The 24,353-nt window shown below is 44.9% G+C and overlaps 1 protein-coding gene across 3 annotated transcripts in view; it reads left to right on the forward strand.

Annotated features, from left to right (window-relative positions):
• LUZP2 (leucine zipper protein 2) overlaps positions 1–24,353 on the forward strand; it is a 783,128-nt gene that overhangs the window by 565,601 nt on the left and 193,174 nt on the right. For all 3 annotated transcript variants that reach the window (XM_060262788.1, XM_060262789.1, XM_060262787.1), the window contains exon 7: positions 12,574–12,636. In XM_060262788.1, coding sequence (XP_060118771.1) covers positions 12,574–12,636 — 63 coding nt within the window. The remainder of the gene's footprint in view (positions 1–12,573; positions 12,637–24,353) is intronic.

Here is a 24,353-nt window from a genome sequence, read left to right on the forward strand (position 1 = left end):
ATCAAAGGGAACGTTTGAAGTGTTAACTTTGTTTACGTTGTGAACAGAGCAAAGGAATGTGACCGTTAATAGATACCGCCACTGGCCAGCATCTTCCCAGAGGCTAGAAGATAAGCAGAGGCTCTCGTGTGAAAGTTTGCACCTTAACTCCCTGTTGTTTTGAGAATAATGTTTTTGTTTAGAAGTTACTTTGATGTAGATTCCATAAGACCCAGAAACACCCCTGCCAAGGTATTAGTTTCAATTTCTGTTTCAAGCTATGAGTTTCCAATAAAAGTATTACATTGTCTCAAATGAATACAGCCTTGAGTCTCCATCGCCTGACATTTTGAGACTAATCATCTTTAAAAAGGGGTTTATCTGAACCGGCCACTTTGAAGTCGAATGGCTGAAAAAGTTCTGGATAATGGAGAACCTCCAGGGGAACCGAAGACTCCCCTGTGGCACGTCCTTGGACATAGGCGAGCTACGGGAATCGAATCCCCGTCCTACATCTAAACCCTATTCATAAGCCTACAGCAGTGGAAGCCGAGGACATCCACCGCCTTGATGGACGAAGCCCCGGCCCGACATGAGTCCCTCCTCACCAGGCCCGAGGCAGGAGAGCCGGGAGAAGAGGCCGATGCATCCCGCATGCGCCTACCCGACTCAGAGGACGAGGACGAAGGAGCCGGTGCTCTGGGAAAAGAAGATGAAGTGGCCCACCTAGAAGAGAAAATCTTGGGGAAGGTGAAAACCCAGATGAAAGGGCTGGTGAGGGACCTCCGAAGCGAGATCCAGAGCAACACCCAGGCAGTCGCTCGGGAGGTAGGGAGGAAGATTGATCACCTGCAGGCGCTATGGGAGATGGAATGCCGGCAACCCCAAGGATCGGGGCCACCCACGCCGCCGCAAACTTTGAATCCTGGCGGAGGAGCCCCGGCGCCGCCGGCACCCCCTCCCGGAGGTCCCGCACCTCGAGAACCAGGAAAACCCCGCGAGCTCGACCTCAAGTTCGACAGGGACCCAGAAGAAGTAGAGTACTTCACCATCCAGGCCACCAGCTATATGCACTACTGGGGGGCCAGTTTCCAGGACAAACTGAGCCGGGTGGATTATTTGGGATCAAAACTCATGGGAGCAGCCCGAAGATGGTACGTGAGTTTGTATGAATCGAGAAGCCCGGAGCTGGGAAGTGTGCATGCCTTTCTACAAGCCATGCTGCGCTAATACGAGGACCCCCTCTGAGAAGCTCGGGCTCTCAATGCACTGAAAGACCTGAAGCAAGGAACCCGCTCAGTGAGAGAGTACACGGTGGAATTCCAGACCCAATGCGCCCGAGTGAGGGGATGGAACGAAGTGATGAAGATCGAGGCCTACCAGAGCAGTCTCAAATCCGCCCTCCTGGATCGGGCCCTCCACCAGGCACGACCAAACACGCTGGTGGGGTGGGTGCAACTGGCAGGCGAAGTGGAAACCAACATGGATAGGGTGGCCCTGCAGCAACAGTGAGAGGGGAGCAGAGGGGGGCGTGAGGCTCGGTCAGGGGCAAAGACTGAGTCTAAAAAACCAACAACGACGAGCAGCTCCGCAAAAGGTTCCACCACCCGCAGATGCTATTGATGTGGCAACTCGGGGCACCTGGTCAGGGAATGCCTGGAGAAACCTCGAGCCCCCCTCCCCTCTGCACCGAAGACAACAGGTCCCAAGGCAAAGAAGATCCTGGGGAGACCGAAAGAGCCCAGTCGAGGCAACACCGCACTATCGGCGGTGCTTGACGAGGATTTTACCAGGGGGAACGAGTCGGAAGAGAAAGCCGAGCCATCGGGAAATGAGCACGACCTGTCCTAAGCGGTGCTGAAAGGCAGGTCGACGCCACACCGGCACCACTGCGGGTGAGAATATCGGGATAACTATTCGTAGTTCCTTTAACGTTGTTAAATCCAAATTCCAAGCGTTTTATGCACACCCAAGCGCTAATCAATTCCGGGTATAATAGAGAAATCATCACTCCAAGACTAGTCGAAGCACTAGGGTTAGCCAGGACACCCCTACCCCATCTGTTGCAATTCAAACAGATGGACAGGACAGTAATGAAGGGGGAACCATGCGTAGAAGAAACCCAATTCTTCCCAGTTGGAATCAAAGAACACTGGGACATGGAAGTGTTTGTAATTGCTCCTTCCTCATCCTTCGACGTAGTAGTGGGGGTAGGGTGGCTGGTGAGACATCAACCAAACATCCAGTGGGCAGAGCAAACTATAGACTTTGGACAGCAAAAAGTGCACCCATCACCACTGGTCAGTAGAATGGGGCCCCTCGCCTCCCCCTCAGAATGTGAGACTATGCTTAGCCATAAAAGAGGTACGGTCCATCCCAAAAGAATACCGAGACTTACGTAAAGTGTTTAGCGAGAAGGAAGCGGATGAGCTCCCCCCACACAGAAGTACAGACTGTGCTATTGAACTCATCCCGGGGCAAGAACTACCCAAAGCAAAACTGTACTCGATGGGATGGGCAGAAAAAGCGGAGCTAAGAAAATTCTTGGACAAAAACTTAAACGGGGGTTCATCCGACCAGCCACAACACCGCACACAGCCCCAGTGTTATTCAGAAAGAAGAAGGATGGGGGGCTTAGACTTTGCACAGATTTTCGTGGGATAAATGCCATATCTATGTCAAACGCTTATCCCATCCCCCTAATCAAAGACTTATTGAGCACAGTATCAGAGGGGTGCATTTTTACAAAATTAGACCTGAGGGATGCTTAGCACTAGCATTAGCACTTTTATTAATTTAATTTAATTTAATTTTAAAACTTAAGCAGATTTTTAATTAAATGTTCATGTTGTTTAACTGTAATTTTATCTATCTGTATAGCTAAACTTGAATTGTGTTGTTAGCCGCCCTGAGCCTGCTCCGGCGGGGATATAAATAAAATTTTGTTGTTGTTGTTGTCTTACTTCAGAGTCAGAATCAAGGAAGGGGACAAATGGAAGACGGCATTCAACACCCCCTTGGGACAATTCGAGTACCTAGTAATGCCATTTGGACTACAGGGAGCCCCGGGAGTGTTTATGAACTTTATTAACGAAGTACTGAGGGAGTACCTGTACAAAGGGGTGGTGGTGTACCTGGATGACATCATTATCTATTCAAAAGATCTACCCTCCCACATAAAGTTGGTGAGGAAAGTGCTCAACACCGTACTCGAGCACAAACTTTATGCTAAGTTGTCAAAGTGTGAATTTCATCAGAAGGAGCTAAACTACTTGGGGTTCAGAGTGTCGGGAAAAGGCCTAACCATGGACCCGGTGAAAATACAAGCAGTACTAGATTGGGAACCCCCGAGAACACTTAGACAGCTACAATCTTTCCTCAAATTCGCAAATTTTTACCAGGGGTTCATAGAGGGATTTGCTAAAGTGATGTTGCCACTAACAAACTTGTTAAAAACTAAGGGGCAGGGACCAGAGGTGAAAAAACCAAGCGGGAAACTAGCATGGTCCCCCAAGTGCCAGAAGGCATTTGAAAAGTTAAAACTGTTCACTAGTGAACCAATCTTAGCGCACCCCAATGAACTGAAACCCTTCGTGGAGCAATGTGATGCTTCCGATGTAGCTGTCAGAGCAATATTGATGCATAAAGACTCAGAGGGCAGATTAAGACCATGCACCTATATATCAAAAAAAATTTCCAATGAACAACGTAATTGGTCAGTTTGGGACAAAGAAGCATTCATAAGAACATAAGAGAAGCCATGTTGGATCAGGCCAACGGCCCATCAAGTCAAACACTCTGTCACACAGAGGCAAAAAAATTTATATACACACATACACTGTGGCTAATAGCCACTGATGGACCTGTGCTCCATATTTTTATCTAAACCCTTCTTGAAGGTGGCTATACTTGTGGCCACCACCACCTCCTGTGGCAGTGAATTCCACATGTTAATCACCCTTTGGGTGAAGAAGTACTTCCTTTTATTCGTTTTAACCTGTCTGCTCAGCAATTTCATCGAATGCCCACGAGTTCTTGTATTGTGAGAAAGGGAGAAAAGTACTTCTTTCTCTACTTTCTCCATCCCATGCATTATCTTGTAAACCTCTATCATGTCACCCCGCAGTCGACGTTTCTCCAAGCTAAAGAGTCCCAAGCGTTTCAACCTTTCTTCATAGGGAAAGTGCTCCAGCCCTTTAATCATTCTAGTTGCCCTTCTCTGGACTTTCTCCAATGCTATAATATCCTTTTTGAGGTGCGGCGACCAGAACTGCACACAGTACTCCAAATGAGACCGCACCATCGATTTATACAGGGGCATTATGATACTGGCTGATTTGTTTTCAATTCCCTTCCTAATAATTCCCAGCATGGCATTGGCCTTTTTTATTGCAAATGCACACTGTCTTGACATTTTCAGTGAATTATCTACCACGACCCCAAGATCTCTCTCTTGGTCAGTCTCTGCCAGTTCACACCCCACCAATTGCTGCGCATAACCAGGAAGAGCTGCGGCTTTTGCGTCGCAGATGTAAACTGGTTTTTAGCGGTTTACATTTGCGACGCAAAAGCCGCGGCACTTCCTGGTTCTGCGCAGCAGTTGGTGGGAAATCCGCGCAGATGCTGCGTGGTGAAGAGGGACGTCGCTCCGGGGTAAGGTCAGTGGGAAAACGGCCATTGTTAAAGCTGACATATAGTTGAATGGCAGGTTCTAAACTCTCTGCTCTTTGAACTCAGCTGGGGTCAATGTAGAAGGTTTAGAGTGTGAAGTACTCTAATCATATCAGCAGAAATTAGCGTCAGAATGCCACCATTGCTGCCAGATGAAATTAAATTATGAATTTTTAAATACATTAAGGGGTTTTTATGATGTTAAGTTTAAGTTTTATTGTTAAATTTAAAGTTTTATATTTATTACTGCATATGTATAAGATGTTGTCAGCCGCCCTGTCTTTCTTTCTCTCTAACCTGCTAATCAATGGTTTCATTCTCTGTCTCCATTACTTACATTATATATTTACTTTCACTATTTCTTTATGTTGTTTCTTCCTTCATTGTTTTGTATTCTAATACATTCTAGTATTTGCAGTATTTGTATTCTAATACATTCTAGTATTTGCAGTATAACAGTGAATAATCTAACACTAGAGTTTAAATTAAATTGAGAACAAGGCATTTGACTTTCCAATAGTTGGTATTAAATCTGTGCCCCTGAGTATTTGTTGCGTATAGATCTTCTCTTCATTGTGGAGGTATGAGGAGACAGTTTTCCAGAATTACTCACTGAGCATCTACCCAGGGAAATATATTTTGAAAAAGAAGATGTGATAAAAAATATACCTACTTGGCTATGTGTTTACCTGAGATAACAGAAGAGGCAATAGATTCTTCATTGAAGCATATAGCAGGAGATTTCTCTGCTTTGTACTTAGGGAATCATAGTAATACACACACACACTTTGCAGACTATTAAGACCATCTTATATACCACTGGCATAGCTACTTCAATCATGAGTCCAAATATTCAACATCTGGACTTGCCAAACAATATGGTGCTTTTGTATAGCAATGGAAAACTCTAGGCCTCAATCTTTTTTTTTTTTTTTTTGTCATCAGACATTTGTGTGTCCTCAGGTCTGACCTCCAACACATTCAGCTATGTGGTCTTGTTTTGTACAGCTGGACTTCTGCTAAGCTTATTTTGAGTCCTGCTGCACCCAGTCTTGGGCCACAGTAATAGTAATGCAACAGTAATGTGCTGCAGCAGTATGGGGGAGGTGAAGAAGTAATGGTATATGGGTTGAAATGCCTTGGTGGAGCCAAGTTATCGCTAATATTGTTTTTAGCCTTTCTTCCTTTCTTTCTTCCTTTCTTCCTTCCTTCCTTTCTTCCTTCCTTCCTTCCTTCCTTTAAAAAAATCAAGTTCAAGCTGGTCAGTGTGGTGTTGCACATAGCTGAATGAACATGAGAAAAGCTGTCTTTATTAACCAACATCAATCCTGGCTTAATGGGCTTTTTTTGAAGTCAGCAGCAAATGATCTGTGGCCATGCAGCTGTCAATGAAAATGTCCACTTTGAAGCTTGATTTCAGCCTCTCTGGAGAACTGGTTGACTATTCTAAATATTATTTCAAGATCAAGAAGCTTTCCACTTACCTTGTATTGGAAAGTCTCAGACCTGTGGCATCGATCTGGCATCTCTTCACTAGAATGAAAACCAAACTTTTAGGTTAGGAATAAGAGTCAATTCACACTGCAGTTATGAAAAAAGATTGGATTTATATCCCACTCAGTCTGAGAGTGATTTATAATCTCCTTTGCCTTCCTCTCCTGCCAACAGACACCCTGTGAGGTAGGTGGAACTGAGAAAGCTCTTTCAAGAACTGCTTTTGAGAAAACAGCTCTGAGAGAACTTGTGACTGACCCAAGGTCACACCAGCAGCTGCATGTGGAGGAGCAGGACTCAAACTTGATTCTCCCAGATGAGAGTCTGTGCTCTTAAGCACTATACCAAACTGACTCTAGAGCCATCCAATTCACAGCAGACCTCTCCAATATGCCCCTCTACCTGCCTTCCCAGTTGTAGGTAGATTGGCTTTGAGGGGTTCAGAAGATCCTAGGTGCCAATGTGCAGAAGGAGAGGAAACATGTTAAAAAAAACCCCACACAAGCTAGAGCCATCCAACTTGCATCAGACCTCCCGTGGATGCCTCTTTACCTGCCCTCCCAGTTGATAGCAGAGTGGCTTTGGGGAGGAAGATCCTAGGGTCCAATATGCAAAAGGGGAGAGCATGTCAAATGCCCCCCTCCAGCTAGAGCCATCCAACTAGCAGCAGACCTCCCTGGGATGCCCTTCTACCTGCCCTCCAAGTTTGATGAGGATAAGCTGGGAGGGCAAAGTACTGCCTGCCTCCTCATAGTAGATATTATTGCTGCAGATGGGCAATCCTTCTCCTCAGACCCAGGAGGTGGTCATCTGCCCTTCTTCCCCTTGGGACAGGGATTTCAGGGTGGTAGTGGCTTGCCACTCTCCCCCTCAGCCCTGGGAGGTGGTCACCCACCCGCCACCTTCCCATCATAGAGATGGATTCTGGGGGTGGCAAGCCTTTCTCATGGACCTGGGAAACAATCACCTGCCTGCCTTCTTGCCATCATAGAGATAGATTCTGGGGGTAGCCAGCCCTTTCCTGTGGGCCTGCCTCTCCCTGCTGGAAGTGATTATTGTGGGGATAGTAATCCTGAAGAGATGGATGTATTAACATTAATTTAAATGGCTTAACCTGTTTAAATTTGAGTTTAAATTTCAATCTGTTTTAATTGTTTGATTCTGTTTTATTGTTGGCTTGATTGTTTTATTGTGTTGGAACCCGTCCTGAGCCCATCACAGGATAGAGTGGGCTATAAATCGACAGAAATAATATGGAGAGGCTGGGAGAGCTGATTCTTGGGGAGATACAAATCATGAAGAGGCAGACATGGACAGGGGGAGGCTGGAGGCACTGAATCTTGGGGAGACAAATTCTGAAGAGGTGTATGTGGGGAGGGAAATAGCCACAGCCAAAATCCACATAGCCCTGGGAAAGAGCTACTGGCATATGTCCATGCCCAGAATTCATCTCCACAAGGGGTAGATGAGTGAGTGGAAGTGCAGCCGTAGAGCTGAAAGGGGAGACACCAAGTCCAAAACCTAGCTTTGGGATAGAGTGGCTGGCAACACCCAGAATCCATCTCCCCAGTGGGTTGGGCCGGTGAGTGGCAGAGTTTCTCTCAAGCATGATGTAAGACACCAGTGAACCTGAAAGCATAGCCACAGGTGAGAACAGCCACAGCCAGAATCCCTCTCATCAACAGGGTGGGTGAGGGGATGCTTGGACTTGGTTACAATTTGCCCTCTTGGACTATGAGCCACTATGAGCTGGATTGAACTTCACCACTTGGGCATCCCACACTGCACTACGTTAAATTTTGCCATCTTGGGCAAGGACCAACACCTAGATGAAACCCTCTGCATGGCTGTAGCAGGAGGACAGGTAGTGGAGGAGGAAGGTAAAATATCCCAGGTTGAGGTGGGGGTGTGCAGTTTCTCAGGTGAGGAATCTATCTATCTTAGACACCCTGCTTGGCTGTAGCACAAGGATGAGTGGTAGAAGAAGAAGAAGAAGATATTGGATTTATATCCCGCCCTCCACTCCGAAGAGTCTCAGAGCGGCTCACCATCTCCTTTACCTTCCTCCCCCACAACAGACACCCTGTGAGGTGGGTGGGGCTGGAGAGGGCTCTCACAGCAGCTGCCCTTTCAAGGACAACCTCTGCCAGAGCTATGGCTGACCCAAGGCCATTCCAGCAGGTGCAAGTGGAGGAGTGGGGAATCAAACCCGGTTCTCCCAGATAAGAGTCCGCACACTTAACCACTACACCAAACTGGCTCAAACACTCCTGAAGTCCATCCAAAACATTAAAGATAAGGAGGTAGAAGAGGTCCTTTACTCTCACAAGTTCCAGAGTGGGGTAGCCCAGCAGGGAGAGGTTGACCTTGATGAAGGACAACTTATCCACCAAGACCAGGTCCAGGCATGAGCTGTGGGAGATGAGGATGTTTCCCAGGTGGGAGAACATGCTTACTTTGGACACTGGTGGGGGGCAGAACAGGAGTTTTGTGGCTACACAGGACAGGTTGGGCCAGATGGAAGCCTTTCATGACTAGTACTCCAGGATACTGGAGTCAGCAGGCTTTGGGGACTTGGTGAGGTACTCCCACACCATCACCTCCATTGAGTCCTCCACCAGGTGCAGCCAACCTCCCAGTTCACCACTGAGGACTGGTAGGGGTCCTCTATAGTTGGACTTTTGGGGGCTCCTCCGCTTCCCTTGTACTCTTCCATCCCCTCTTTCCTCTGGTCACATCACTTGACCTGCAGCCTCCAGACCTCTTTGCAGAAGTCCTGCCTCCATTCTGGGAGATCCACATTGTGCAGAGTGATGCAGCCCTTTATACAGGGGTCCCAGATACAGGCCGTTCTGTAGTCCCCCTGTTTGTAGAGAGGATGCAACTGGATGGCCATGCCCACCTGCAACTTCTCCACCAAAGCCCTGCCCTTTGGGAGAAGAGCTGGCTCATTCTCTAGTGTGGAGGCCAGTGCTGTTCCAGCTGAGCAGACCTCTTCCTTCCCCACTTGGGTAGCTTCTCTGGAGGCAACAGAATAGAGTGATGCCTTTGTAGGTGCCTGTGGAGGATAAGTGCTTGGGGTCCAAGTCCCTCCACTCTTGGAGGTTGCAGACCTGTCACACTATCACACAGGGGTTGTTGGGGACGGTTTTGAAGTCTTCCCAAAAGTGTTGACTGGAAAAGTGGGGCAGGCTAGAGGGTTAGCCACTCCAGTGCAATGCTAGGTTGGACTGGGCTGGGAGGACCGACAGAGGGGTAGACTGGAGGCAGGAGCAGCCCCAAGGAATTGAAGTGTGGAGGAGCTGGCTGTTTCCCCACCACCCCCAATTCATCACCACCCTCAGATTCCTCCACCTCCCTGAAGAGTCTTAGCAACTGCTCTGGGTAGGACAGTGCTAATAGCAATTCTGCCTCTGACTCCACCCTGAAGAGCATACCAGGCAAAAGAGGCTCTTCCTCTGACACCCCAATATAGCTGGGCACTGGTGGGCTGGCAGGACTGGGACAGGGACCTGTGGGATGGGAGGTGGACTTCTTCCACCCCAAATGAGCACCCTTGGTCCCCACTCTCACCTTCATGGCATAGAGTGGCACTGATAATTTGGTGGGAGGGTGGGTGCTCAGCCAAAGAACCCACTGGCTTTGCCTCTCTGCCTGGCTGTAGCATAGAGACAGGTGGTGCGGGTGGTGTGTAAACTTGAGAGTCGTGGGGTAAAAGGACAAGTCCTCTTATGGATCAAAAACTGGCTAATTAATAGGAAGCAGAGAATGAGTATAAATGGGCAATTTTCTCAGTGGAGGATGGTAAGCAGTGGGGTGCCACAAAGCTCGGTACTGGGTCCTATACTTTTTAACTTGTTCATTAATGATTTGGAGTTGTGAGTAAGCAGTGAAGTGGCTAAGTTTGTGGATAACACTAAATTGTTCAGGGTGGTGAGAACCAGAGAGGATTGTGAGGCACTCCTAAGGGATCTGTTGAGGTTGAGTGAATGGGCGTCAACATAGCAAATGAGGTTCAATGTGGCCAAGTGCAAAGTAATGCACATTGGGGCCAAAAATCCTAACTATAAATAGAAGTTGATGAGGTGTGAAGTGGCGAGGAATGACCAAGAGAGAGATCTTGGGGTCATGGTAGATAACTCACTGAAAATGTTGAGATAGTGTGCGACTGCAATAAAAAAGGCCAAGGCTATGCTGAGAATTATTAGAAAGGGAATTGAAAACAAGTCAGCCAGTATCATAATGCCCCTGTATAAATCGATGGTGCGGCCTCTTTTGGAATACTATGTACAATTCTAGTCACTGCACCTCAAAAAAGATATAGCATTGGAAAAAGTGCAGAAAAGGGCAACTAGAACGATTAAAGGGTTGGAACACTTTCCCCATAAAGAAAGGTTAAAATGCTTGGGACTCTTTAGCTTGGAGAAACGTTGACTGAGAGGTGACATGATCAAGGTTTACAAGATTATACATGGGATGGAGAAGGTAGAGAAAGAAGTACTTTTCTCCCTTTCTCACAATACGAGAACTCGTGAACATTCAATGAAATTGCTGAGCTTTCAGGTTAGAATGGATAAAAGGAAGTACTTCACTCAAAGGGTGATTAACACATGGAATTCACTGCCACAAGAGGTGGTAGCAACTTCAAGCATAGACAGCTTCAAGAGGGGATTGGATAAGCATATGGAGCAGAGGTCCATCAGTGGCTATTAGCCACAGCGTATTGTTGGAACTCTCCGTCTGGGGCAGTGATGCTCTGTATTCTTGGTGCTTGTGGGGGGCACAATGGGAGGGCTTCTAGTGTCCTGGCCTGATCCAACATGGCTTTTCTTATGTGCTTATGTGGTTCAGAGCCCTGTCTCCCCCCCCCCCCACTGACACCTTCCCAGCTGGGACAGGTGAAGAAAAATCCCACTCAGATCGGAGTGTGTGAGTCTTCAGCTGAGGAACCCACTGGCCCCTCTCCCTGGCTGTAGCAGAAAGACAGGTGCCTCAGAGCCCTGAAGCACCAACACTGTTCATAGCACAGTCACAGAGTTTTCCAAATCCTTCCCTCTCTGCCTAACTGCCAGCTGCAAAGTGGAAGCAACTGGGTGTGAGTTAGGGGTTTATATTCCTTCTGTTCCCATAGGGCAGAATGGAAGCTCTCTTGTTGGCAGGCATAGCTTTGAGGGGCTAAGATTGGTGTTTCCAGGGCTACAGAAGGACTACAGAAGTCCACCCCCCAATTCCCTTGACAATTCACTCATCAGCACCGACATGTCTAACCTATGAACTGGTACCCCAAACCATATGAGCCTCCATGAAAAATTGTTTGGTTCATGGGTGGTTCATTGGAGAACCCATTGCATGAACTGAGGCTTGCAAACCATGAACCAGGCCTGGTTTGTGATGAACTTTTGTTCATAAATCGGTTTATGCCCATCCCTAGCAAGGACTAGTAGACCAGAAAGTCCAATGATTTCTGTGAATATAAGATAATTTCATTTCAGTCACTAAGCATTTGTGGGGGGGTGCCCACTGATTTATTGATAACAGCATTTTGGGAAATACAGTTATAAGTCCAGAACCCTCCACTTACTTTTCCCTAAACAATTTGGCAGAATTTGCAAATGAAAATATTAGAACAGTTCTCCTTCACTATAAAGCCTTCTCAGCACCTCCTCAGCACTTCATGGGACTTCCTTTTATGAGACTTCCTCTGTCTCTAGTTCTGAAAGTTGCAACTTTACCCAGCAAATTTTGCAAATGATTTCCATGATATGTGCGAGGGCAACATTACTGGAGCAAGCCGCTTAATTTGGAAAATTTTCTGTGTGGAGCAGCTTTCACATAGTTAAACAATAAGCATTGCCATTTGCATTTCTGAATCCTGCCAATGAGTGAAAACTTCAAAATACTTTTCTTTTGTTCACCAGTGTTTAATGCAAGGGGTTGGATATAGCCAGCATTATCCATTGAATTGAAGATCAAAGTGACAGGAAAACATAAAGTACAAACTACTGCAAGTGCAATTCCATCAGTTTAGAACAACAATTTATGAACAGTGTGGTAAAACATCTGCAGTATGCCAAGTGCTCTGAACTTTTACTATGTCCCAAAGATTTTCAAGGTTTCTAAAATTTTCCCTTAGTGTAAAACACAAATTGTGTATATACATCAATCTATTCTGAGAGCTGTCTCACACTTTATGCGACTGTTGTGCTTTTGTGCCCCTGATTATGTAGGCATGAGGTTCTGACCTTCACACTTGATATGTTTACTGTGGGAAACTCCAGTGCAGCTGTGGCAATATTACTCATTTCATTACCAGATAAATTTCACAAACCTCAGGATATTTTCCCTATTGCCTGAACTTAATATCTTTTCCTCTGCAGATTTTTAAATATATATTGCTTAAAAGATTAATGTATTATCCTCTGCTTGCAGTCAAAAAAGATCCAAGCCCAACTGAAGGAACTTCGCTATGGGAAAAAGGATTTGATTTTTAAGGTGAGTTTTGTCACTTGATTCAACAAAGGAATATATTTGCTTACAGACAGTATAACATTAACATAATCTGACTTTTATTTCTTTAACACTGTAGGCTGAAACAAATAATGACAACACACATATTCAGAATGAACTGAAAAACTGAAGTTATCTGTACATCCAAAATCTCTTTGATTTAATTTTTTTTCCAGGGAAGTATTCTTTCAAGACAATGGTTCCCCAGACTAAGGCAGTTAATTCTAACTCTTCAGAAAGTCTGTGACTTCAAAACATCAAGTATGTGTGATAACAGATACTTTCTGGACCTTAATATTCCACATTCTTATGAATGGAATAAACATCTCATGACTTCCAGTGGTCTCACTGTTTTACCCAGTATGTTCATCCATTATTTTCTCCTGAACTTTCAGCCCTAATTTTCTTCAGGTTTGGGAGCAGCATACCAGTACATTCTAAACATTTAATTCTGGCAACCAATATTTTCCAAAATGTATATTAAAATGCAGACCCTAGTGTTATGCATGTTTATTCATAAATCTTGGCCGCATTAACTTTTTTCTTACTTACTTGTGTATATAGTCCACAGTATATGCTTGAGGTTTTCTTCATCTCTAAATCTGCCTTTGTCTCTCCACATATAGTCTATCACGTGTTTCTTCCCATACCAACCTCCCCAGCTTACATTAGAAAGACAGACTTTTAAAAATTATGAGATTATTTGTATCTAACTTCCCCCTTACTCACTGAGGCATCTTAAGTAAAATTAACCATAAAACAAATAATAAATCAGTACACAATTTAAAACAATAACATCAGAACACTAACAGACTAGGTAAAATACCAGTATCAATATAAAATACCACTCTAGTTAATAAAAGACTCCCTTAAAATGTATGGCCTTACAATCCATCCTAAATTTCAGTATGGCATCCAAGCTCCTGATGTCTGATGAAGGACTATTCCATAAGGTTGGAAACTCAGCTGAGAAGCTTGAGAGCAGACTCAGGCTGGTGTTCCAACTGCAGCTTCCCTGTAAGAACCCATATTATATGAGGGAACTCATGGTGGGAGAAAATCTCAACCAACCCACTTGTCTCCATCTCTTCTTATAGTTTCTTGCTTCCAATAGAGTTGCAAGGCCCCCCCTGGTCACTGCCAGGGGATGGTAGGGTAAAGTTGCCAGATCCAGGTTAAGAAGCTCCTGGAGATATGGGGGGTGGAGCCTGGGGAGGTACCATAGTGGGGTACAATGACCATCCAATTTCTCCAGGGGAACTCATCTCTGTAGTCTGGGACTGAATTGTAGTTCCAGGAGATCCCTAGGTCCCACCTTGAGGCTGGCATCCCTAGCTTCCACTTTCCTCACCCTCTACTGCTGCCACTTGACTTGCTTAGTTGCATTTCCTCTACTACTGCTTGCCTGGCTTACCCTTTTACTTGTGTGGCAGAGCACCTCCATTTCCCTCTCCACCACTGCCTGCTCCTTCTGACGCACTGCCTTCCTAACCCATGTAATTTCTTTCTATCTTCCATTGTTCACCTCCCAGCAGTGAGCTTCTGCCCTCCCCCCCCCCCCGCCTCCTGTTTCTTTCCATGCTGCCTTGGCCCAATCCAAAAACCTTTATTGGTATAGGAAAGGAAAGGTCCCCTGTGCAAGCACCAGTCGTTTCCGACTCTGGGGTGACGTTGCTTTCACAACGTTTTCACGGCAGACTTTTTTACAGGGTGATTTGCCATTGCCTTCCCCAGTCATCTGATACACTTTCCCCCCAGCAAGCTGGGTACTCATTTTACCAACCTCGGAAGGATGGAAGGCTGAGTCAACCTCGAGCCGGCTAGCTGAATACCCAGCTTCCACCAGGGATCGAACTCAGGTCGTGAGCAGAGCTTAGGACTGCAGGACTGCAGCTTTAACACTCTGCACCACAGGGCTCTTTTTATTGGTATAACAATAACTTAAAAAAAAAGTATAGCAGTACAAATCAATCTGTATGCCAACAAGGAAAAACAATCAAAGTACAACAATTTGTAATATTATATATAGTAATAATAATAGGGCAAAGTGATAAAAGCACTGCCTTGGTCATTCCTACACAATGAGCCAACCTGCCAGGTATTGTGCATTATTTTTCTTCTTAGGGCTTTTTAAAAAAAAAAATCCTTTTCAATGTTTGATTTTTTCCCCTACAAATCTTGAGATTTGCTACTCTGCGGGGGGCAGTGGGGAGCAAGAATATCAACATGGCAGAGGGACAGGTTTAGGGACAGCAGCAAGTGCTGTGGGGGTGGGTTATATGACCCTTCCCATCCATTTTCATTCCACTCACTGCTGCTTCCACAGCAGGGGTGGCTTTTCAATACTTACCCACTGAGGCTTCATTCATATGAAACCTTAAGCTAGCATTATGCTCAGATACATTCATGATCTCAGCTTGTTGTCATGTTGTGTGTCACTCCTCCATAGGCTTCCCAATCCCCAGGTCCCAGAGGGGGATCCCCCGGTTTTACAGGCTTCCCCCCTCCCCCAGCCAGCTGGCCGGCGGGGGAAGCCCCACCCCCACAGTCATCATGCACCTCCATGAACGATTCCCATAGGGAATGATGGGAAATTGATCCATGGGTATCAGGGGCTCTGGGAGGGCTGTTTTTTGAGATAGAGGCACCAAACTTTCAGTATAGCATCTAGTGCCTCTCCCCAAAATACCTCCCAAGTTTCAAAAAGATTGGACCAGGGGGACCAATTCTATGAGCCCCAAAAGAAGGTGCCCCTATCCTTCATTATTTCCTATGGAAGGAAGGCATTTAAAAAGATGTGTAGTCCCTTTAAATGTGATGGCCAGAACTCCCTTGGAGTTCAATTATGATTGTCACACCCTTGCTCTTGGCTCCGCCCCCAATGTCTCCTGGCTCCACCCCCAAAGTCCCCAGATATTTCTTGAATTGGACTTGGCAACCCTACTCCTCCATCCTCCCCCCTCTGTTCTCCTGAGGAGAATCCCAATTAGAAATTAATTCCAGTTATGTGTGACATAAATACAGACATGTGGGTTAACCAGAGTTGCTTTGACCTTCATTTAAAACAAAGTTTCTGTTCCTGGTTTGTGGAAAGAAAACTAACTCCAGTTAACCCAAATGCCTGCATCTGTACATCAAAATTTACTTGAGTTAATTTTTTACTGGAACTCTACATTGAGAAGGATGAGAGAGTAGGGAAGAGTGAGGCACACGTCTGCTGATGTGTGCATATCCTGGTTAAATGGTGGTTTACAGTACAAACTTAAGGACTGGTGTGGTCATTCAAACACTGTTGTTCTGTTCTCTATGGACATTCCACAGGGGGAAATGAAGTGTATGCCCCTCTACAAGGTACACACGGCATAGCAAGCATGGCAGAGCCATAGCAACCCCAGCAACATCTACCAATTGGACAATAGCAGCTGATGATGCCCTGTCAGCAGTATACACAGGAACAGCCAATTGCTACCTACCGATCTGATCAGAGCCTCTTGACACCGCTCCCTCCCATGGAAAACCAGCAGACAGGGAGAAAGACCCAACAACTATGCAACCATGACAGAGGCATATGTTCCAAGTGCCCTCCCAGCCTATAGGAGAAGGGCACTGTGCAGCAGACAGAATGCCAGGCCCTTCCCCAGCATGGCCTAATTGGCATTAACTGTGCTGACACATGCAACCATCCCTGCTCTAAGCCACTCACCCTTCCCCCTAAAAAAAGGACAAAAAAGACAGATGCCCCCCCCCACACCCAAGACCAGCATTCTAACAACTGGGTCAACAGAGTAGGTTCCAAGAGGACATAGCATCAGGTATTAGGCACTCAACTGCAGCACTGACATTACCTCATGAGGCCAGATAGAGATCATTGCACAGAGAAGGTTGGCTCAGTGGAAAGGCACCAGGATAGCATGGCCAGGCTCCTGGTTTGAGTCCCACATTGGAAGTGGCCAGTGGCAGCAAAAGCCTCTGAGCTAACGTTTTGCTCACACAAACTGCAGAAGAGGGAACAAGACAGCCCAGCTGATAGGCCACTGTGGAGATCCCAGATTTTAACTGAGCTGCTGTTCCACAACCCAGCCACACACATCCTCAGAACACCTTTCAGCCCATCCCCCACATAAGCTGCACACAACAGCCAGTACAGTGTGGGGGGTGGGGAGTCAGCCTTTAAGATGCCACTGGAGCTGAATGAAACAGAAGTACAGTTGTACCAGAAAGACCAATAACAGTAATCTCAACATGGCAATCCCTGAATCAGAACCCTCCTCCCCTGTATGTGTGAAGAGGCAGCCCAAAGGGGAATTCACACATGGGGAAGGAGACAGAGCAGGAAGTGGCAGTCTCATCCACTCAGCAACATACAGGGACAGAGTTGTAGAACACCCAATGTTTTATTGAACAGCAAATCACAAAAAAGGTCTGAGGACCTGGGCTTCCAGTTTCCTCCATTGAGGATGGCTCCTGTGCCTTTGTGAGCGGCTTCTAGGAGTCACGGGGAGACAGGCTGAGCTATTCCTAGCACAGCTTGCATTGAAGTGAGGCAGACTTACTGGTCAGAAGGCTGCCAGAGGCAGGATACTTCAGTGGAACTGGTGACTGAGCAAAGTGTCAGGGACTGCACTGGTCATGCTTCCAGGTCTCCCTATTGAATCTCCACCTGGATGGATACTGTTAAATACTGGGTTTGATGCATTGGAGTACAAACAGGAACATGCTTTATTGGTAACGACATGCTAAGACAAAATGGCAGGGTCACAACCCCACTTATATACATGCTAAAGAACCCCCAGATTCCCATACCAAATCACAGCAGTCAAGTTTCACACCAAGACTGCCCATTGGTTACTGCTTAGCATCCAGATCAAGAGATGTATCAAAGAGTCTCTAGCATTCCCACTACTGCCCAGGCACACGAAAGCTTCCCACCAAACATAAAGTCAAGTACATAACAGATACTAAACAGAAACATGTGCAGTGATAGAAAACAGCACAGATGCTATGCTGGCCAGATGCTGCAGGACCCTGACACGGTCTGTAGTTCCACTGTCATGAGGAGCATTTACCAGGGAATCCTCCTGAAGCACACATGTTGTAATCCAAATGTCACTCACTGATTCTGTAAAGAAGTGCTGTGCAACTGAAACTGCTCCAGCTATTGTTGCTGCCACTGCATAGGGCTCCCATCCTGCCAGGCAATGGTTTCCATGATTGCTTGGCCAGCTCATCCACAGAGCACAGTTGGGGCAGCTGCCTGACATCCTGAATGCCAGCTGAGTTTTGTGGGGAAGGGAACACCCTCTCAAAGGTGTGCAGGGCTGCCAGAATCCCTGTTCCCCCATCAGCTCTCAGTTCTCCTGGGTACATTTCTTGGGGATATTTCTCATTACATGGCATAGAGCATGGTGTCTGGTGGGCCTGGCTTGAGTTGCCCCAATACATACTGCTACCTTTGTGTGTGGGAGATGGTATAGCTGAGGAAGTTGTCATGCTTGTGCAAGGGGCATGGGTGAGACAGGAGCAAACTCTCAGGGCAGTATGAGTACCTACAGGTTGCACTGTGGTTTTTGATAATGTAACTTTATCCCTCCCCCCTCAGGGGACTTCCCAGGCTAATTCCTTTCGCACCCACTCCTTTTCCTGCTGGCACAAGAGCTTGTACCTGAGTTGCTTCATGGCATTGCCATGGCGGCACCCTGCCATGGTGCAGAGCCACCAGGGAACTACTCCAATGCATCTTGGAGATGCTTGTTGGTTCCCTGTGCACTTTCAGTCCCCTTTCTCATGAATGGTTGTGGTGTTAGCTGCATCTGAATGTAGCTTTTTGCTTTGCCAAAACTCTTTCCCCTCACCTTTATTATCTCACTAGTATAACACCGTCTTGCACATCAGTATTTCTGGATTTATCTTGAACCTGCTTCATATGCTACTTCAGCTCCAATATGATAAAAGCATCTTTTAATATTACTGACTTCTTGTTAGAGATCCTTATCCATTCCAAACATGTTCCGAAATATTCTTTGCCTCTCTTTTTATGAGCTAGAGAAAAAAATAGAAATATTGTGTCAACTGACCTTTCAATAGAATCAGAGTTGGAAGGGACCTCCAGGATCATCTAGTCCAACCCCATGCACAATGCAGGAAACTCACAAATACCTCCTCCTAAATTCACAGGATCTTCATTGCTGTCAGATGGCCATCTAGCCTCTCTAAAAACCTCCAAGGAAGGAGAGCCCACCACATCCTGAGGAAGTCTGTTCCACTGAGGAACCACTTTAATGGTCAGATTAACCATAGTTTATAGCAGAACAACATATATATTTAAATGGATTTTGAATCAATTTTATTGGAGCCAAAAATAAAAAGGGAGGAATACAAGGGCTGCGATCACATATACTAAATAATGCACTTTCAATCTACTTCCAATGCACTTTTCAACTGGATTTTGCCAGTTCACACAGTAAAATCCAGTTGGAAAGGGAACTGAAAGTGGATTGAAAGTGTGTGATCACAGCCAAGATGTAACAAAAAATGGGAGACTAGCAAAATTCAATAATTGCAATAATTATCTTTCCACATACAAATTCTGCTTTGTTTCAGGATCTTTTGTTGCAGTAAGTATGAACTGTAATTTGTAAAAAATGAGAACCATCCACTGTTGTAATTAAATACTTAAATTAGCAGATTTTTTTTAAAAAAAATCTGCTTTAAACTTCCAGGTATATGTGCTTAATGTTTCACAGAAAATTCTAAAAACAAATAATAGCCCCCCCCCCCCCCCCTTACTAGCAAATGAAATTATGGTGCTTGGAAAAGCAAATTGCCTGTTAATATTTTAGAAACTGCAAATATATCAAAGAATTTTTTTAAAATCCTGCAGCAGAAAATGTTTCTATTGAAATACATTGTAGTTCTTTTGCTCCTCAATCTAGCTAGAGGTCATAATGTGTTCAACAGTGTTCCACATTTCCTCTCTAACTGCATGGAGAATTATTTCTTTTATTGATTTATTACAAATTTTGTTCCATTTTTCTCTTCAAGGGAAGAAAAGTGGACTAAAATGGACTAAAAATACCAAAATGTATTTTAATTAAACTGATTTTTTAAAAAAAGAAGAAGAAGAAGAAGAATATATTAACAGTGCATTCCAGTGCGATGCCATGGTTAGAGTGTTAGATTAGGATCAGGCAGAACCAGGTGCAAATCCCCACTGTGCCTTGCAGGCTTGCTGGAGGACTTTGGTCCTGTCACACACTTTCAGCCTATCTTACCCTACAGAGTTGTCATGTTCATAAAATGTAGGAGATGGGAAGGTTACAAGCTGCTTTGGGTCCCCATTGGAGTGCAAAGTAGGGTATAAATGAAGGAAAACAGACAACCTGAATGTATAGTATGGAAATGCCAGTAAAATAATCCCATTCGACAGTTCAGATTTGCGAAATGTTTTAGCTTGATAACAGTCCTGTCAAGCAAATGGCTGATCTACATTGACTAACCATTCCTAAATTAGTGTGAAATGCTGTTAACAAGTTGCCTACTGTTGTTACCAGAGTTTGGGGTAAATCCATCCTGGCAGCAAATTTCGCCAGAATTACTAAAATGGGATTCATTTATCCTCACTTGCATGTAAAACAATACCAAGAGGTGTTAAACCTTGTGCTGCTCCAACAACTAAGGGGTTGTTGATGCTGCTTAACCAGTAAGTATGTTCCCTCCCTGGCCCACCAGGCTGCTTCAGCCAGTGATGGGGTAGAAACAGCCCTTCCCACTCCCACTTCCCGCCAATCCTTAGATGACTCAGTAAACTTGTGAATGAGTTTTGCCTGTGCTGTCAGAACGCAGACTATTTCTGACAAAACTAGTTATGGTTTAACTAGTCAGCCTGGTAGGGCTAATTGGAGAATACAACAGTTTCCCATGATATTATGCAGCAGGATTTAAAAAAACAAAACCTCCTTTCAAACCAATTTGAAGAAGACCAAAAAATCAAAGGGCAAACCTACATTAATTTGAGGGAGAGTGGCTGAAGCAACTGGAAGAAAAGGCCTGCTATATAAAGCAGGACAGAGCTCAGATGGCCTTAAACTTTAACAAACATTACTTTTCACTTTCACATTTGAGACATGCCATGGATCAATTTGCTCTGGCCCCATTAACTTCAAGTGAGGCACAGGACACTAGGTTTGCTGCAGAAAGATAAGCCAATCAGGAGAGGGCAGCAGGCTGCTTATTCAACTGTACCCTCTCATTTGCAGGGATTTTGCAGTAGCTGACCTACCCACTCTTCCTAAAACAGCACCAGATTAAAGATAAAGGTAGTCCCCTGTGCAAGCACTCTGGGGTGACATCACATCATGAGATTTTAGCTGGCTGCTATTGCAGGGCTGAACTGGAATTTGAGGGGAGGGGTTTCACCAGACTAGCTCATGCAAAGTTCTGTTTTCACTTACTCTGTGCTGCCACTGTGAACAGGGTGTTGTCATTTCAATAGGCCTGGTTATAAAACTGGCTAACCACAACTAGTTGGCAGGAATAGGGTGGATTACTCAGGATAGGTAAGACTAGTTGGGAAGCACCCTAAGACTGCTGGTGTGATGGGGGTGTTTCCAGGACAGGCCACCACATGCCTTGAGGCTAGGTGCACTGTGAAAGAGTGCTCTTGGTATTGAGAAGCGTCTTTTGAACCTGGTAGGAGACTTGCAGCACGTTGGGAATGAATCTTGGCACATATGGTAGTGCTGGTGTTGATAAGCAGGGCTGGCAGAAGTAAGGGCTGAGTTTAGAGCCAGGGTGACTTGCCCAGAAGGCCTACCAGGCAAATGCCCAATGCAGCCTGCCCTCAAAATTCAGCTTATTTGAACAAAAAATGATGTAGATCAGCCATTTAATTATTTAAATAATTATTTAAATGAATAAAAACTCGTTAAGTCCACATTTGGTTGCACTGTGTCATTAGGGCAATCAGGGCTTTTTTTTGAGAAGGAACACACAGGAATGCAGTTCCAGCTGGCTTGACATCAGGGGTGTGTGGCCTAATATACAAATGAGTTCCTCATGGGTGTTTTCTACAAAAAAAGCCCTGAGGGCAATAGTTTACAAAGTTAAATAGTCTAAATATTGCTGAGTTTGGTGACTCTGCTTACCAAAAGCTTTTTTTAAAACAGCATTTTAGTGAAGCAAAATGTATGCAAGTTTAGCTTGAAAGTGTAATTGATTTGATACATGTCTCCAAAAAATCATACACATCTCCAAAGAAAATGGATGCAATTTTGTGCAGTTTTTTATTTGTTAAGTCCTTTATAGAAGTAAGTAAATATGCTGTGTATCAATCATTTTTCCAGTATTCACAAAATGTTATTGTGTCAGAAGGGATGCAGTTCTCACAAGGAAGAACAGAGTATCAGGTCATGATAAATCTCAGTAACAAACAGATACTTTCACCATTAAAATGTAAAGTACTGTAAAGTACTGCTATCATCTCAAATTGAAAATCCTATGAAATACATTTGAAAAAGTGTCAATAATCTTTCAACAGTTTGCTCTCAATAAAACAAAATTCAGGTTAATCAGCAATACTTCTTTGTGAGATAGCAATGCCAAAAAGCAAATTGTTTTTCTTTATATATGGATTTAAAAAAAAAAAAAACCTCCTAGATGTTACAGATGGCATTCTTTTAGTTTTGATGCTTGCTGAAGTTCAGCTGTCTGCAAATTGTGATCTGCCATACCAGGCACTTGACAATTCTCCTGTTTTTGCAATCCCAGGAGCAAAGGTGGTGCACTTATCAAGCCCACTGCTAGTCACCAACCTGCTTTGTGGGCTGCATTTGGCCTGGTGGGTCTCAGGTGTGCAGCTATAGACTGGTTCTATGTATATATCAATGTCTGTAATCAAGCAGGTGGTTTGGCACAGTCTGCTACGCCTCTAATTTGGTCTGGATTTTTTGTACCAGGAGAGTCATGATCAGACATGGCTCCTCTCCTTCATGCAACCTTCTTGGCAGCCTCCTGACGCAGCCCTACACATCTGCCTTGCCATCCTGCCCACCATGCTGCTGGACCTGAGCAGGACTGGCCACTTAATTTAACAGGTCTTGTTGGGTCTGGTATGCAGCCCTTCTCAAGTGGCATCATCAGGCACAGCCTCTGCCCCCCCCCCCCACCAGCAGCTGAGCCTCCCCGTCCACCATCCTGCCCATCCTTGCCAGCTTACTCCTGGGCTTGCATAAGTGGTTTTAAAGGAGCCTTGGGTGAATGTCCACTTATGCACTCTTTACTAAAAGGTAAAAAAGGTGGCAAAACAGGAAACAGAGTTCCCAAAAGGCTTCACTTCACAAGACAGCACTTGTAAAGAGGTAGGTGCAGTAAATCCAGAGCTTTCTGAGGTGTCAGGGAGAGTTGGATGAGGACGGGAGGCTGATGGCTGTAGAACAGGAGCCAGATTGCTTCTCCTGACCAGATTTAAAGTAATGACCATGGACCAAAGTGCTCATGTAATCAAATCCTGTGTCTTATGAGTGATAAAGTTTCATATGTAAGAAGCATGTAATAAGTTATTATGGAATGCTGTTATATTCAATCCTGTGTAAGTACAACCAAAGTATTGTGGGTCACAAGTACCAGTGTTCAGGATGCTTTCAGATAGTTGCTTTCACCAAAAATGGTGTCTTCCAAGGAATAAGTAGACAAACACAAAGACACATCATGGGATGGGTACCAACTACATGCTACAATTTTTGGTTCCTCACCACTCTTGCTGTTCCTTCTGCAGTGAACCTGCTATTTTATTAAAAAGTTGATTCAACACACCAGCCTCTTTTATTTTCTTTGTTGTAAATATATTGATGGGCAACTTAATATATACTCACACATAAAGTGCACAAGCAATCTTTAAAAGCATGCAAAGTATTGGATAGGATCATGGGGTAAAACTTACAGTGTGCAATAAAAACATACAAACACATGGATGAAAATTAATCATACCAGAAAAAATACTGGTATACTTGTAAAAGCAATGCAGCTAAATTGCACCATAGCAGTTATGAACATGAACATATGAAGCTGCCTTATACTGAATCAGACCCTCGGTCCATCAAAGTCAGTATTGTCTTCTCAGACAGGCAGCAGCTCTCCAGGGTCTCAAGCTGAGGTTTTTCACACCTATTTGCCTGGACCCTTTTTTGGAGATGCCAGGGATTGAACCTGGGACCTTCTGCTTCCCAAGCAGATGCTCTACTACTGAGCCACCATCCCATCCCCAAATAACCAATGCATGATAATTTCCAAAATGTGTTTCTTCAGAGCCAGTTATAGCAGTATATAAAACATCTGTTTTTCTTTCCAACATAGTAACCCTGAACACAACACCTCTGTGTGTTCAGTCAATTCACATAGATGGAAAGTGCTTAATTGTTGCAGCAGGTTCAGAAGAAAATTTCTGGTTATGTTTTAACAACAATTAACTGTAGGTTAAGGTGAAGATATATACATATATATATATATTTAAAAAAAGGTTGTTTGACTTGGATTCTCTGGTTTGAAATTGGTTTAGTTGGGCATGTTGTTCTATTTTGAGGCTTTTGGCCAGTGGATGATCTTGTGTATTTGGCTATTGGCTTCGTTGGTTTCCCCCACCTACCCAGGAGACAATGGAGACAAATAGGATGGCCAGAGTTACCTTGTTCAGGGGCTAATAGAATTGA

The sequence above is a fragment of the Heteronotia binoei genome, chromosome 21 (genome assembly GCF_032191835.1).
Source record: "Heteronotia binoei isolate CCM8104 ecotype False Entrance Well chromosome 21, APGP_CSIRO_Hbin_v1, whole genome shotgun sequence".
Classification (NCBI taxonomy): Eukaryota; Metazoa; Chordata; class Lepidosauria; order Squamata; family Gekkonidae; genus Heteronotia; species Heteronotia binoei.